The 17142-nt window shown below is 45.9% G+C and overlaps 1 protein-coding gene across 1 annotated transcript; it reads right to left on the bottom strand.

The window, feature by feature from the left end:
* On the bottom strand, window positions 1-12640 carry LOC101733516 (ryncolin-1). Its single transcript, XM_018094757.2, has 8 exons — window positions 11120-12640; window positions 10882-10926; window positions 10167-10202; window positions 9896-9922; window positions 8635-8762; window positions 4163-4292; window positions 3047-3181; window positions 1-2201 (listed from the first exon to the last, which is right to left on the bottom strand). Exons 3-8 carry the CDS (start codon window positions 10186-10188, stop codon window positions 1960-1962), a joined length of 684 nt encoding a protein of 227 aa, XP_017950246.1. The 5' UTR covers window positions 10189-10202; window positions 10882-10926; window positions 11120-12640; the 3' UTR covers window positions 1-1959.
* Window positions 12641-17142: the final 4502 nt, after the last annotated feature.

Below are 17142 nucleotides of genomic sequence, written 5' to 3'. Positions count from 1 at the left end.
TACAGATGTGGCACAGCATTTATTCTTTCAGTATCAGCTCACAGAAAGGGATATGGAACAACAACAGAGCAAATCAAGCACAAGGGTTACAGAATATCATAAAAAACACAGGTGAAGGGAAGTAATGACTCCGGTGGAAGTAAAGGACTGACTGTGAGAGTTTACAACATTAATGGTCAAGCTTTAACCCAACACTTCAAAGGCTGAGCAGGATACTGGGAGCTCCCAGTCCACTGATAAAGCTATGTATAATGATATGTAAAATGATAGTGGTCTGTAGTTGGGAAAGGGAGGAGTTTATTCATAAGGAGGTGCCTAAGTGGACTGCTGTTTTGTTTGACTTTGCTCTTTGGGATCAGGAAATAGAATGTTAGTTTCATTTTCAAATGTTGTTCTATTCAGTGCAAGAAATAACACAACACATAGATATCACTGGGCAAAACATAGGCAAAAAGTGCGTTCAGCTCAAGCCCTATTTATTGCAACAGTTTTCCAAAAGCTGGTATACTTTCCCTTTAATTTTGCATATTGTTTAAAATTATATATTGCAGAGATATCAAACTTCATTAAAATCACACACCTCACAGTTTAAAATATGTTATATGAAGAAGACCCTGAAACCATCAACCCATCAACCATTTTCCAAGGAAGGTACATCTTGCTCTGCTATTTGGAACAGCAAATGGAAGGAATACAAAGGAACAAACATGACATGGAAAACAAGCACAAAGTGTTATTCCAAACCCTCTTTTGAACACAAAATTAACTTTAATGGGAGGCAAGCCCCTTCCTCAGGATTTTACAAGGGAAGCCACCCTTCTAAGGGACTTTGGGAAGACACCCTTCATCATGAACTCATGGTGAAAGTCACTCATCCTCATCATTTGGGAGGACACGCCTCCCTTTCTTCTTACTCTGGTTTTCTGAAGGACAAGCCACCCTTCATCATATATTTGGGAGACAAGCCTTCATTCTTCTTAGATTTGTGAAGGATATTGAAGGACAAGGTATTGATGGGCAAATCCACCCTTCCGATGAAATTTAGGGGAGAATTCGCCCTTCGTCAGAGCATTTGGGGACTAATAACAAGGACTCAAATATTCAGGAGACAAGCTATCTTTACTCTGGAATTTTGGAATGAAGTCAACGTTGTTCAGAATTGTCACAGTCGTCCTTTTGCATACGGTTTTGTGTTGCACTGTTTTGTTGTTATTCAGTTTATTGCTTATACACCAGGGCAAGGACATTCATCTTTCAGCCCAAAAGCTCATTTTCACTACAGCTGCCAGCACCCAAAGCCAGTTATAATAGAAATTTTACAAGAGTGGTAGGAGCATGTGTTTAACAGGATTTGCCTTACGGTGATGATCGGGTATTTTAGTAGATGGGTCTATGAATTCATTTGAATTATACAATTACCAGGCATGGCATTACTGACAGGGTCGGACTGGGCCGACGGGACACTGGGAAAGATCCTGGTGGCCCCCGACCCTTGCCGGCACTCCCCCGGCCGACCGGTCCTCCCCTGATGCGTTAAACTTACGCATGTGCAGGGGAGGACGACGGATGGGGATCCTGCGTGGGGTTAGGGGGGATTCTGGGTTGGGTTAGGGGGTGCGACTGATGCAGGGCCCCTGGGATAGGAGCCCGGTGGGCCCTGCACCCCCCAGTCTGACCCTGAATACTGAACTGTTTTAAGATGGCCACACATGCAGCCACCAACTGTTTGGATGACCCATTGTTCTGTGTGTGAGTGTTCTGAACAACCCCACTCAAAAGTTATTGTGCTACAGCTGACTACCACAAATGCATGAATTCTGATTGGTTGATGACCAGTTGGTATGTGCATTGGTCAATGATTAACCAGGATTATGATATACAAGCTGTGGTATCATCTACCTGTGTTGCCAAATTGCACAATATGCCACATAGCACCAAATCAGCTGTGAATCGGAAGCCTTACGCTGGCCTCATTTTCATCTCAGTGAATTTGAAGGAATAATAGCTTCCTAAGCTGAGCCAGCAGATGCTATCTATATTATAGTTCTGCGCTAGATGGTAAAATCCGTTCAAGTTGGCATTATAGCATCTCTTGTACCACCAGGCTCCGCGGTCGATGTCAGCGCATTTACCTTCATACATATCATTGTCCCGGTCCTTTGTGGTGAATTTAGAGTAGTTGGAATAAATCATGGAGTCTCCTTATGAGGGAAGAATGAGAAAAAAACATTAGGCAGGTACAGTGCTGTGGGATATTAATTACATGGGAACAGGTTTGTCTCGGTCCATAGAGCAGCAATTCCCTTTCATTGGCCTAGTGCCGATACAGTAATGACAGCAAATGACCATTCTGTGACTCTGGGAACTCTGAGTATCACTCATGTATTATAAGGGATAATGTACCCCCTACTGTAAATGATAAGGATATTAGCAGTCACTGAGGGGTTCTGTGCCCATATAAAGGCACAAGGCTGCAGGCTGAGTTATACAGGGAACTCTGAGTATCCCTCATGTATTATAAGGGATAATGTACCCCCTACTGTAAATGATAAGGATATTAGAAGTCACTGAGGGGTTCTGGTTTTCAATCTGATTAATACATGTTAAATCACAGAATAACGGTGCTTAAAAATTTACTTATTTGAGTCAAAACATATTTGTTTGGCAGCTCTATATACCCACTCTCTGAGAATTTTCTGTTGGACCCACATACCACATTTTTCTGCCAGAGTAACAACACTGATGAAGAAAACAATGTTTTGTCCCCCATTCTGCCTGTATCTGTGTGAACTGACAGGACCAGGCTCTGCCTACAGGTCACTAAACACAGAGCACATTTTGGCTAAAAATTGTGTATGTTTTGTAAGTAAGTATTTTGTGCCACAAATCTGCCCAAAGTAAAGACCATAAGCCTAAACCAGAAGCACAAACAGGGAATTGGGCTTCAGGGAGAGAGGAAACTGGAATAAACAAAGGTTTGTGAGGTTCTGTATTCTGAAGCAGGGATGGTTCAAACATAACAAACAATTAAAATGTCCCTTCTTACCTGCATCACCAGCAACATATGGGCCGATTATTAGTGTATAATTGTCCGACTCTGGTAAAACCCTGAAAGACGAGTATTTTGCGTAATGCTGTATGTTATCAAAGTCTCTCAGATCGACTCTCATTTCCCATGTTCCTAAGGAAACAGAAAGGCTCATTACTGTAGGTGAAGGCCCAGTAACGCAACGGAATGTTCTTATGCTCATTTCCATACATTAGATTTTGCTTTTTCCACTCCGTCCGACTTTCTCTCGGGTTAAGTTGGAAATACATTGGCCCCACCTGATTGGCCCCTGGGCTGGCTGGGTAGATATTATATACTATAAGTACTTTATATATGCCCACGCTTTAGAATGGGGCAGATGAGAGTGGAAAGATTGACCCCTGCCTTTCAGGGCTGCAAGGCCATTAGGACCAAGAGGAAGGGACTATGGACAAAGCCGGCACTTAGGAACAGGCAACAGTGTGGTATCAATGGTATCATATCAGCATCATATTGTGAAGTTCAGTAGGGATCAGGTCAGGAGTAAATAAATGATCAAATGATCAGACAGGAACTAAGCAATTAAAGGGGGGGTTAACCTTTCCTGAAAAAATAACAGCCTTTCGAAATATATGTTTTCCCTATTAAACACTGGGATTAAGCATCATTTTTACTGCTCAAGCCACTAAAATACTGGCCAGGGGGCATCCCTAGCGGTGGAGTCACCAAGTAACGACCTGACACTAAACAGGTACAGATACCCAGGAGCTGAGCAATTTGGCTGATTCCAACTGCACTGCCAAACCTGCCCACGTACGGCCATCTCTATTGTCATGGGTCCCAGTACAGAACTGTATCACCCAATCAAGGAAGGGGAGGCACCAAACAATGAGGGGCCTTCTGTGTGTATGAGAATTATAATGCTCAGAGTTGCAGTTAATAGGGCTGCAGGGTGGGCATCTCTGATGCAAATACTGAAATACTGATTCTTATTTGACATGTACTTGGTGTTATTAGATATGTTTTCCCCCCAAGGGACTGGGGTCATTCAGAAGTCTTCTGCCCTAAAAACACAATAGGTTTTTAAATTTATATCACCCAAATAACAATAGACTGACAAATGAAAAGCTGTACCTGATGATGTGAAATTGCTGAGATTGTCATTCCCCAACCAGAACTCAGTCAGGCGGCTGCCAAACCCCCTCTTGTAGGAATCCCAGCCAAGGTAGAAGTCTACTGAGCCGTCATAGCGTCTTTGGAAAACCTGCACAGGATAAAGAAAGTTGCAGGTAATACTGCCCTGGGCTCTGGGTGATACCTAGGGCAGGTCCAGACTGGCAATCTGTGGGTTCTGGCAAAGGGGCTGCTGTAAGGTGCCATAGTCACTCACTGTTTATTGGGCTGGGGGGGCTGTTTGTGCCTCTGGGTACTGGGAATGCCAGGGGGGCTGTAAGGTGCCACAGACAGTCACTATTTATTGGGCTGGGGGGGCTGTTTGTGCCTCTGGGTACTGGGAATGCCAGGGGGGCTGTAAGGTGCCACAGACAGTCACTATTTATTGTGCTGGGGGGGGCTGTTTGTGCCACTGGGTACTGGGAATGCCAGGGGGGCTGTAAGGTGCCACAGACAGTCACTATTTATTGGGCTGGGGGGGCTGTTTGTGCCTCTGGGTACTGGGAATGCCAGGGGGGCTGTAAGGTGCCACAGACACTCACTATTTATTGGGCTGGGGGGGCTGTTTGTGCCTCTGGGTACTGGGAATGCCAGGGGGACTGTAAGGTGCCACAGACAGTCACTATTTATTGGGCTGGGGGGGCTGTTTGTGCCTCTGGGTACTGGGAATGCCAGGGGGGCTGTAAGGTGCCACAGACAGTCACTATTTATTGGGCTGGGGGGGCTGTTTGTGCCTCTGGGTACTGGGAATGCCAGGGGGGCTGTAAGGTGCCACAGATAGTCACTATTTATTGGGCTGGGGGGGGCTGTTTGTGCCTCTGGGTACTGGGAATGCCAGGGGGGGCTGTAAGGTGCAACAGACAGTCACTATTTATTGGGCTGGGGGGGCTGTTTGTGCCTCTGGGTACTGGGAATGCCAGGGGGGCTGTAAGGTGCCACAGATAGTCACTATTTATTGGGCTGGGGGGGGCTGTTTGTGCCTCTGGGTACTGGGAATGCCAGGGGGGCTGTAAGGTGCCACAGACACTCACTATTTATTGGGCTGGGGGGCTGTTTGTGCCTCTGGGTACTGGGAATGCCAGGGGGGCTGTAAGGTGCCACAGATAGTCACTATTTATTGGGCTGGGGGGGGCTGTTTGTGCCTCTGGGTACTGGGAATGCCAGGGGCTGTAAGGTGCCACAGTCACTATTTATTTGGCTGGGGGGGGCTGTTTGTGCCTCTGGGTACTGGGAATGCCAGGGGGGCTGTAAGGTGCCACAGACACTCACTATTTATTGGGCTGGGGGGGCTGTTTGTGCCTCTGGGTACTGGGAATGCCAGGGGGGCTGTAAGGTGCCAGAGACAGTCACTATTTATTGGGCTGGGGGGGCTGTTTGTGCCTCTGGGTACTGGGAATGCCAGGGGGGCTGTAAGGTGCCACAGACACTCACTATTTATTGGGCTGGGGGGGCTGTTTGTGCCTCTGGGTACTGGGAATGCCAGGGGGGCTGTAAGGTGCCACAGACAGTCACTATTTATTGGGCTGGGGGGGCTGTTTGTGCCTCTGGGTACTGGGAATGCCAGGGGGGCTGTAAGGTGCCACAGACAGTCACTATTTATTGGGCTGGGGGGGCTGTTTGTGCCTCTGGGTACTGGGAATGCCAGGGGGGCTGTAAGGTGCCACAGACAGTCACTATTTATTGGGCTGGGGGGCTGTTTGTGCCTCTGGGTACTGGGAATGCCAGGGGGGCTGTAAGGTGCCACAGACAGTCACTATTTATTGGGGCTGGGGGGGCTGTTTGTGCCTCTGGGTACTGGGAATGCCAGGGGGGCTGTAAGGTGCCACAGACAGTCACTATTTATTGGGCTGGGGGGGCTGTTTGTGCCTCTGGGTACTGGGAATGCCAGGGGGGCTGTAAGGTGCCACAGACAGTCACTATTTATTGGGCTGGGGGGGCTGTTTGTGCCTCTGGGTACTGGGAATGCCAGGGGGAGCTGTAAGGTGCCACAGACACTCACTATTTATTGGGCTGGGGGGGCTGTTTGTGCCTCTGGGTACTGGGAATGCCAGGGGGGCTGTAAGGTGCCACAGACAGTCACTATTTATTGGGCTAGGGGGCTGTTTGTGCCTCTGGGTACTGGGAATGCTAGGGGGGGCTGTAAGGTGCCACAGACACTCACTATTTATTGGACTGGGGGGGCTGTTTGTGCCTCTGGGTACTGGGAATGCCAGGGGGGCTGTAAGGTGCCACAGACAGTCACTATTTATTGGGCTGGGGGGGGGGCTGTTTGTGCCTCTGGGTACTGGGAATGCCAGGGGGGCTGTAAGGTGCCACAGACACTCACTATTTATTGGGCTGGGGGGCTTTTTGTGCCTCTGGGTACTGGGAATGCCAGGGGGGCTGTAAGGTGCCACAGACACTCACTATTTATTGGGCTGGGGGGCTGTTTGTGCCTCTGGGTACTGGGAATGCCAGGGGGGCTGTAAGGTGCCACAGACAGTCACTATTTATTGGGCTAGGGGGCTGTTTGTGCCTCTGGGTACTGGGAATGCCAGGGGGGGCTGTAAGGTGCCACAGACACTCACTATTTATTGGACTGGGGGGGCTGTTTGTGCCTCTGGGTACTGGGAATGCCAGGGGGGCTGTAAGGTGCCACAGACAGTCACTATTTATTGGGCTGGGGGGGGGGCTGTTTGTGCCTCTGGGTACTGGGAATGCCAGGGGGGCTGTAAGGTGCCACAGACACTCACTATTTATTGGGCTGGGGGGCTGTTTGTGCCTCTGGGTACTGGGAATGCCAGGGGGGCTGTAAGGTGCCACAGACACTCACTATTTATTGGGCTGGGGGGCTGTTTGTGCCTCTGGGCACTGGGAATGCCAGGGGGGCTGTAAGGTGCCACAGACAGTCACTATTTATTGGGCTAGGGGGCTGTTTGTGCCTCTGGGTACTGGGAATGCCAGGGGGGCTGTAAGGTGCCACAGACACTCACTATTTATTGGGCTGGGGGGCTGTTTGTGCCTCTGGGCACTGGGAATGCCAGGGGGGCTGTAAGGTGCCACAGACAGTCACTATTTATTGGGCTGGGGGGGGAGCTGTTTGTTCCTCTGGGTACTGGGAATGCCAGGGGGGCTGTAAGGTGCCACAGACACTCACTATTTATTGGGCTGGGGGGGCTGTTTGTTCCTCTGGGTACTGGGAATGCCAGGGGGGCTGTAAGGTGCCACAGACAGTCACTATTTATTGGGCTGGGGGGGCTGTTTGTGCCTCTGGGTACTGGGAATGCCAGGGGGGCTGTAAGGTGCCACAGACACTCACTATTTATTGGGCTGGGGGGCTGTTTGTGCCTCTGGGCACTGGGAATGCCAGGGGGGCTGTAAGGTGCCACAGACAGTCACTATTTATTGGGCTGGGGGGGCTGTTTGTGCCTCTGGGTACTGGGAATGCCAGGGGGGCTGTAAGGTGCCACAGACACTCACTATTTATTGGGCTGGGGGGGCTGTTTGTGCCTCTGGGTACTGGGAATGCCAGGGGGGCTGTAAGGTGCCACAGACAGTCACTATTTATTGGGCTGGGGGGGCTGTTTGTGCCTCTGGGTACTGGGAATGCCAGGGGGGCTGTAAGGTGCCACAGACAGTCACTATTTATTGGGCTGGGGGGGCTGTTTGTGCCTCTGGGTACTGGGAATGCCAGGGGGGCTGTAAGGTGCCACAGACACTCACTTTTTATTGGGCTGGGGGGGGCTGTTTGTGCCTCTGGGTACTGGGAATGCCAGGGGGGCTGTAAGGTGCCACAGACACTCACTATTTATTGGGCTGGGGGGGGCTGTTTGTGCCTCTGGGTACTGGGAATGCCAGGGGGGCTGTAAGGTGCCACAGACACTCACTTTTTATTGGGCTGGGGGGGGCTGTTTGTGCCTCTGGGTACTGGGAATGCCAGGGGGGCTGTAAGGTGCCACAGACACTCACTATTTATTGGGCTGGGGGGGCTGTTTGTGCCTCTGGGTACTGGGAATGCCAGGGGGGCTGTAAGGTGCCACAGATACTCACTATTTATTGGGCTGGGGGGGCTGTTTGTGCCTCTGGGTACTGGGAATGCCAGGGGGGCTGTAAGGTGCCACAGACAGTCACTATTTATTGGGCTGGGGGGTTGCTATTTTGAATCCCAGTTCAGACATGACCTACGGTGCAATACACTAACCTACAGATCTTGCTAATAATTCACATAAAGTAGGTATCTCCCCTAAGCATGCATATTTTGGATTTGGATCTCCCATGAGTGACAGCTATGAGGCGCTGCCAGTAGAGGAGCTTTAAAGGGATTGTTTTTATGTTCGATATTAGATGAAAAAGAATGTAAGGTCTGATGGGAAATAAAAGCAGTTTCCAGAGGAGTTAATGGTATAAAACATATTTATCAAAGAAAGATGATTGGGCAGACTGTTGGTACTTACTATCCAACCTCCCCCATCAGTGTCCATGTCACACAGAACCTGCAGGGGCGCCATCCCATCCGGGTATATTGTGTACCAACCGCTCATTACCACCCCCTGATGCAGCAGCTCCTTGCAGTTCCTGGCACCTAGAACAGTAGAACAATAGAACGTCAGACACCAGGTTGCGGAAACCAGGCTGATTAAGCAATTAATTACACTGGGACAAGATCCCATATTAGCTTTCATTGCTACATCATGACTCCTCCATGTTTTTTCGGGGCACAGCAATAACAACTGGTGCCCTCGCTGGTGGTTTCTAAGGAACATGGCCATCCTACTCATCAGATCTCATCCCAGTTGATCACCACCAAAGCAGAGGTCAACTAGTAAAGTGTTCTTATGTACTCATCCCTTGAGTAGAGTTCCAAGTATCTCTACAATCTACACCAAACCCCGCAGAATGGGCAGGCCTTTACAAGTACGGCAGGTTTAGAGATCCGTGGGTTGTTCTAAAAAGCGTGACCCCCAAGGGAGGAGTGTAAACATAAAGGGAGCCAACCAACCGAAGGCTCACAGATAACTTTATTGTCATAATTATATGTAAGTAAATAGCACTTGGTCTTTTTTTTTGGTATGCTAAGCCACCCCAAATCTACATTTTCTCCAGCTATGATGGCGACTCCCTGCACCATCACATATCCAACTGCTGCCAGCAGACCAGAGGCGTATTTACCATATAGGCACTCAAGGGCTTGTGCAGTTTAGGGGGGCAATGGAGGGAAGGGGTGTAACTTGCAATGCACCATGGGGGAAAGGAGCATCACACATACGCACCACTGAGCACTCCAACCACTAGGCGGTACCCAGAGCAGCACTGGACCAAAATACAGCCGTGCAGCAGACACTGTAATATTCATTAATATAAATCAATGTAATATATTTAGGATTGTATAATTAAATAGAGCATGTTGAGCAAACAGTTAAGTATATACTAAATTCCTGGCCTGTTTAATAAACCTAACTGTGTAGCAGAAGAAAGCTGCACTCATTGGCCAAGTCAAAAGGAATTTCCCATTTCTACCAAGTAACTTCCTAAAGTGCAGCTCTTTGCTGCTGCTCAGTCAGCTTAGGGAATCCCATTCCGATATATTCAAGCAAGTTTTTGGGCCCTAGATGGCTGATCGGAAGCACCAGGGAATTCTCCTATTCAGGTTCCTGTCATCTCAAACACATCTGGCACTATGGCCAGTTAGGCATTTGTTGAATAATTTTTACTCACCATTTGTTCCGTTTACACCTTTTTCTCCTGTTGATAAAAGCACATGATGAAAAGCATTAAAGGACAAGAGGTTACCCATCGAAGGACTGGCTGAAGGGTAGATTGGTACTAAGTATAAACCAGGTGAGTCTTAGGGAGTGGTAAAGGTATATACTGTATACGAATAACACATTGGGGCCATGCACAAGCCATAATATAAGAAATATGTGGAACCGCCAAAAAAGGAACAACTTAAATCTTATAAAAGGATTTTCTTTTAAAAAAAACTTACCTTTTGGACCTTGTGCTCCCATCTCACCAGGATCGCCTGTATAAACAAATTTTGGTAAATGGATTCAAAAGGGAAATGTATATTGGCATAAATATAATCTCTGGAACCATTTCTTGGCACGGGACCAACTGAAATTTCTGGGCTTCCCTACACAGGTCTTATTAACACCCATGCCTCACCCATATGATGGATAGATACAGAGCTAACAGTTAGGGTTACAGGTGCCTGCAGGTGTCATATTATCTCTTGCAAAATAAAAAAACGGAGAGCTTTAGCCATTCTAGTATCTGGGTTTATTTATACTGACGATTTTGGCCTCTGAAAAAAGAGCCAGCGCTACACATTAGAACTGCTTTCAGCTAACCTGTTGTTTCTCCTACTCCCATGTAACTGGAGGAGTCCCAAGCCGGACTTGGATTTCTTACTTTTGAGTGCTATTCTGATACCTACTGGGAGCTGCTATCTTGCTCCCTTCCCATTGTTCTGCTGATCGGCTGCTGGGGGGGGGGGGATATCACTCCAACTTGCAGCGCAGCAGTAAAATGTGCCTGAGTCTGAACTTTCAGAAGGAGCCAGTGCTAAACATTAGAAATGTTTTCAGGTTACCTCCATATAACTGGAGGAGTCCCAAGCTGGACTTGGATTTCTTATTATTGAGTGCTATTCTCATACCTACCACTAGGTGATAGAATCTAGTTGAATCCCTTGTACAAACCTTTTGCCCCATTTGTCCCATTGATACCAGGATATCCTTTCAGCCCTGAAAAGAAATGAAATCAATATTAAGTGGTAGCAATTTGCTGAACTGTCAGATATTATTCTACAGTCAGTATAGGGCTTTATATACCGGATAAGCACAGATCCGTGTGGGGTTATAAAGATGAACTACAGACAGGCCAGTTATACAGCTTTATGGAAAGAAAGAACATTTCTGGTTTAGGAGAGTCACTCACCTTGCGGCCCGGGGGTTCCAGGATCTCCCTTTAGAGGCTCAGTACATCGAGGTATTGGGTAATGGGGACTCGGGGTTGGATCTGTGCACACATTTAAGTAACAATAAGATAAACAGTAGAATCATTAAATAATCGAGAGGGAAAAATATATGGAGTTAAACACAACTAGAGATCAGACACAATTTGACAAGTGATTATAATGGGATTATTTTACCACTAGGGGTTATCAATCCTATTGGGTTTGCTAGTGAGCATGAAGGGAAAGAACCAGACCTGATTTAGTTGGCACTAATGCTTAGGTTTTATATATTGCATTTTATGGAAAAAATATATTGGACAGGCCTGGTCCTGAAAGACACAAATGGGAACTGAGAGCTATTAATTCAATACATTGGTGCTTTCATGTAAAAAATGAACAGGTATGATGTTTAAGTAGCATAAACACACACAGACTCATATACACAAATACACACACAAACACACACAGTTCAGCAAAGCCAACAATACCCAATATATATCAGTAACTCACCTTTCTTGTCCAGAGATGCCCAAATCATAAAACCTTGCCTAATTTATTTTAGACCAAAACTAGATGGATACACAAATCCGTCGGTTATTGTGGAGTAGCAATAACTCCACTTTTTTATCAGCGGATTTGGGAAATGTTTCCAGGGAGATCTGAAATCAAAGCTGGGAGTGGGCTGGTTACGGCGCCGATGTTTGAGACACTATATACCTAATTACAGGTTTAGTAATGGCTGAATGCAGATGCTCCAAGTCTCCGAAAGTAACAAAATGGAGAGAACTTTTTATGTCATTTTTATTATTTTTCATAAACATAAATACAAACATTGTCAAAGATAACCGAACCACATTTAATGTAAAAAATCAACACCAAGAACTGAAAGATGCAGCAGAAAACTGGAGAAAACATGTCTGAAGGTTTGCGGAGCTGAGCCGTTAATTTTGTGGTTTCTCAGGCTAAACAGCCCTTTCTTCCGAAATACCACAAAGTAAATATTTTGTTACATCTATTTGGGCAAAGTCGTCCTTGTGTTCCTACGTGCAGAGTTTGTTTTCTCAGATATCCGCAGATTTTGCATAAAAAAGAAAGAAAAACAGATTTCGGGTTAAACTTCTCACCAAACTTTCCATGAAAAATGAGAAATAAAGCTGAATATAAATCAGAATGAATGCGCGTAATGGCACTAAATACCACAACCTGGGATGGTGCGTAAGGTCAATTACAGCCGGAGATTTTCAGAGGCTCCCATATGGGGGAATGGAATAAAAACAGCAAGCAGTGTGTATATCTGCATGTTTGCCAATGTTGGGCACTAGGGCAAGCTTTAAAACTCGCAACCTTTTTTTTCCCGTAGCGACCCATATTACATTCCCCCATAAGCGCACTTTAGCCGAAACACCCTCTTACCTGTAAAAAAAGAAAAAAAAAACAACAAAGTTTATATTTCTTCAAAATAAATATTTTTAGACAGTGTAGTTTAGACTGTTTTCCTGGGTGCCTTCTGGACACAATTCTTCATTGTTGTTCGTTTTTGCAAAATTAAAAAAAAAAAAAGTTAGATTTTTTTAAATTTACAAATCAAAAGACCTGCTAAACATGAATTTCCAACATGGGCCCTTCAATCTGATACATCTTTTAAATAAAGCATCATCCAGATATTTAGGACCCTTCATCTAAAAGATCTACCCAACAAATCCATATGAATTCTTTCCTTCATTCCTTTTCTTATGTTTTACTATAACAAATGTACCTTTTCCTGAATAAAACTCTACCCCAGTGTGTACGTGTTGTAAACTAGAACTTCCCCCTAATGGGGGCAAAGTATGAGGGCTACAGGCGCACAGCCATTTTTAGGCTATAGGCACCCCAACTCTTGAACTAGCAATAACAATGTATACATTATATAAACCTTGCCCTGCACCCCACAGACACCGTATTTATCATCAAAAATCAATCCAATCAATCAAAAATTCAAAAGAAATTAAAAAAATATATATAACACAGAGAGATCGGCCATCAGATCCGCTGGTCTCGCTGTGCAGTGAGGCAAAAACCATTCATTAAGAACAACGCAAAACTGAAAAAGCTTTACAATTGCTTATAGCTACATACAAATAAACAGCTCACATTTATACTGGGGGTCTGAATCCCTGATCCTCTAGCCTCGCTGCGCAACGGACTTGGGCAAAACAAGTTATCGGCCACAATGCAGAACTGATAATGCAAAAAAAAAATGATTGGAAACATATACGGAAGAGCATTGGGGCCAAAATAAAAATTCTGATGAATTATGACTTTAAAAAGTCGAAATTATGTCTTTTTATCTCATAATTAATAAGTAGGAAGAGTCAGACTTTTTAAAGTCATAATTATGAGTTTAAAAGTCATAATTTTACATTTTTCAAGTCATAATTATGAGATAAAAAGTCATCATTTCATCTTTTTCCAGTCATATTTCATCAGAATTTGTGTTCCAAACTTAGGTCTTTGAAGGAATTATCCATTCCAAGAAGTAAGTTGGCTATAAATATAATGGCACTGAGTCAGATCCCAGTATATAGTTACTCCATGTAATCAGAATAAGCCCCTAACAGCCCAACAGGGGCACAAACCCCTTACCTGAGGGAATCGGTAGCAATAGAACCGAGTAAAGTCTCCATGACAGACACGTTCTCCTTTCTCACAGATATTTTCTGAGAACATTTCCCTGTAGAATTCAGATATTTGTGCAATACAAAGAATGTAAATTCACCTGTAATTCCACTCTGAAGGCGAAAGACTTCTCTGTAGACACTTCCTGATTCTGAAGCAGAAATGCGTGAATAGGTTTATGAAGGGCAGTGGGGCAAAGCCAGGGGGATGCTGGGAGTAGGGCTCTCATTGGCTGGTTTTATGGAGCTGATCCAACAGCAGCCAGAGATCTACATTATTATATGTAGCAAATGATACGGTATATTATGACACAATGAAACCTTGAGGAAAAAGCATTGGAGACGGAGTCAGATACTCTGAGTTATTATCAATAAGCACCGTATAACAATGGGAGCCGCCTCCAGAAGATTGTGCCATGATTTCAATACATATTTAAAGAAAACCCATACTTTAACCCAGTGTCGGACTGGGACCCTAGGGGCCACCAGAAATCCTTAGACCCTAGGCCCACTCTTGAGACTATTTTCCCTCCTTCCCCCCCCCCCAACCTATTCTCCCAGTCTCTTTTATTTACATGCTAGCATCTATTCTTCCATCTATTTCTCCTCTTTGTTCCCATTCAGAAATAGGGAATGACCATGAAGTAGGCCAAATGCTCAGGAGCAGGAGGGCCCACTGACACCTGGGCCCACCGGGAGTTTTCCTGGTATCCTGTTGGGCCAGTCCAACACTGCTTTAACCATAGGACTGACGCACAGACCATATTGATTTATACTCTCAACGTAAACTGTGTCCCCTGCTTTTGGTTAATGACTGCAAACACCCATGAATATACCCCCTGCTGCAAGTGCTAAGGCTAATGTATGTATGTATATATAACTTTATTTATAAAGCGCCACAAGGGTACACAGTGCTGTATAATCTTAAAAATACAAAATTACACACAGGGAGGACAAATGTTATAATAAGTAAATACAATAAATATATATAAATGCACAGGGAGTAAGTGCCATGTGGTATGAGACACAGTAGGAAGGAGGTCCCTGCCCCGTAGAGCTTACAATCTAAGTGGTTGGGTAACATACAGGCACAAATTGGAAGGTAAGAGTGCATCAGGTATGGGCATTTGCCCTTAAGCGCAGGACTGGGCAAAATAATGTTTTAGTGCTCCAGAAGGTACAGTCTGAGTTTTTTCTTAAAGAGAGTGGGTGAGTGTTCCCTACGGAGGGATTCAGGGATAGAGAGACGGGACGGTAGTTAGAAAGGCAGGACGGGTCCAGCGTAGCCTTTTTAAGAATGGGTTTGACACATGGTTGTTTGAATAGAGCAGAAAAGTAGCAGAAGCCAGAGAGGAACTGAATATGTGGGTAAGAGCTGGAGTAAGGGCTGGGGCACACTGTTAGTAGGGATGGGGGCATAGGAGCCAGTGAGCAGGGAGTAGGCGGAGAGGAACTGAATATGTGGGTAAGAGCTGGAGTAAGGGCAGGGGCACACTGTTAGTAGGGATGGGGGCATAGGATCCAGTGAGCAGGGAGTAGGCGGAGAGGAATTGAATATGTGGGTAAGAGCTGGAGTAAGGGCAGGGGCACACTGTTAGTAGGGATGGGGGCATAGGGCCCAGTGAGCAGGGAGTAGGCGGGGGAGGAACTGAATATGTGGGTAAGAGCTGGAGTAAGGGCAGGGGCACACTCTTAGTAGGGATGGGGGCATAGGGCCCAGTGAGCAGGGAGTAGGCGGGGAGGAACTGAATATGTGGGTAAGAGCTGGAGTAAGGGCAGGGGCACACTGTTAGTAGGGATGGGGGCATAGGGCCCAGTGAGCAGGGAGTAGGCGGGGAGGAACTGAATATGTGGGTAAGAGCTGGAGTAAGGGCAGGGGCACACTGTTAGTAGGGATGGGGGCATAGGGCCCAGTGAGCAGGGAGTAGGCGGGGAGGAACTGAATATGTGGGTAAGAGCTGGAGTAAGGGCAGGGGCACACTCTTAGTAGGGATGGGGGCATGGGGCCCAGTGAGCAGGGAGTAGGGGGAGAGGATCGGAGAAGCTGAGAAACTTCAGACTCTGTTACGAGATCTAAGGAGCTGAATAGAGAAAGAGGAGATTCGGGAAAGTTGAGATTACCGGTATCTGAAGGTTGGGAAAATTGTTTGCGGATGGAATCGACTTTGCTTTTAAAGAAGTCAGCAAAGTCCTGGGGGGTGTGTTCAGATACGACTGATTCATTAGGTGAAGGATGACGTAGAGAGTTAAACATGGAGAAAAGTGCCGCGGGTTTGATTTATTATTATTTACAAGTGAGTTATAGTATGCTTGCTTGGCCTGGGATAGGGCAGTATTGAGACTCACCATAAGAAAAGTATAGTGGAGGAAATCTGCTGTCCCACAAGATTTCCTCCAAACGCGCTCATCAGATCGTGCACAGGGGCGCAGAAATGGCGTCTGAGGGTTAAGCCAGGGATGGGGGTTGTGGGCACGACTGCGCTGCAGCTGCAGGGGGGCATGGGTGTTTATTGCAGATGATAAGGTTACCAGTAACTCAGGATCAGAGGAAGCACAGAAGGAGGAGAGGCTAGAACTAAAAGAGTTAGAGAGAGCAGTTATATGAACCATTCATGGTTTTAGGCTGAGCGTTAGTAGAAATAAAAGGGGAAGGAGACACGTGCGAGATAGAAAAAGAGATAATATGATGATCTGAAAGGAAAAGGCTCACTGTTAAATGCAGATGTAGGAAATGCCCATCCTTATGGGTAGCTGTATTAGTCCCACTGCCGGAGATCAAAGGAGGAGGTTAGATGGAGAAATCGAGAGGGCCAGGTCTGAGAGGGGTCATCTATATGGCAAAGTTTTGTTTACATAATTTATTCTGTAAAAAACTAGTTCTGCTGCATGGAAGTTATACATTTGTGAGGCAGAATGCTTGTTAACATTTACAGAATGGAGTTTGTAATATAATTATATCCTTTTGTGCATAAAATGTATTTTTTTCTCAGACATATGTCTTCTGTGTATTTGTTACCAGTGGCCACATATTCATTCTGTGAAATGGGGATAGTTCTTTTTATACAGAATGTATTTTTGTGGACAAAATGTACTTCGGGCAAATGGCGCCCCATAAACAGCCACATTTTTATACCCACAATGCAGCAACCTGAAGATTCCATACCTTAAGACTGAGGAATGTTATTTGCTATCTTAAATATTCTTAGTACTATGTTGGACCGGCAATGTTCTCAGTAACCTTGTTAGGACCCTGGGGGCAGTGAGATACATAATGTTGGAACTTAAACGGGGCTTGAACTACAGAAAGTCATAAAACTTATATTCTAAAATCTACTACGTATCCTAGT

The sequence above is a fragment of the Xenopus tropicalis genome, chromosome 6, assembly GCF_000004195.4.
Source record: "Xenopus tropicalis strain Nigerian chromosome 6, UCB_Xtro_10.0, whole genome shotgun sequence".
NCBI lineage: Eukaryota > Metazoa > Chordata > Amphibia > Anura > Pipidae > Xenopus > Xenopus tropicalis.
The sequence above is the reverse complement of the archived record's forward strand: the minus strand, read 5'-3'. Positions and strand labels throughout refer to the sequence as shown.

What these genes read in the sequence shown, in the direction of transcription:
- LOC101733516 (XM_018094757.2), bottom strand. Translation starts at nt 10,188, where the DNA reads ATGGGAGCACAAGGTCCAAAAG. An exon ending in AGGTGTAAACGGAACAAATG is followed by an intron (nt 8,763 to 9,895) that starts GTGAGTAAAAAT and finishes CTACTGTTCTAG; the next exon opens with GTGCCAGGAACTGCAAGGAG. An exon ending in CTGATGGGGGAGGTTGGATA is followed by an intron (nt 4,293 to 8,634) that starts GTAAGTACCAAC and finishes TATCCTGTGCAG; the next exon opens with GTTTTCCAAAGACGCTATGA.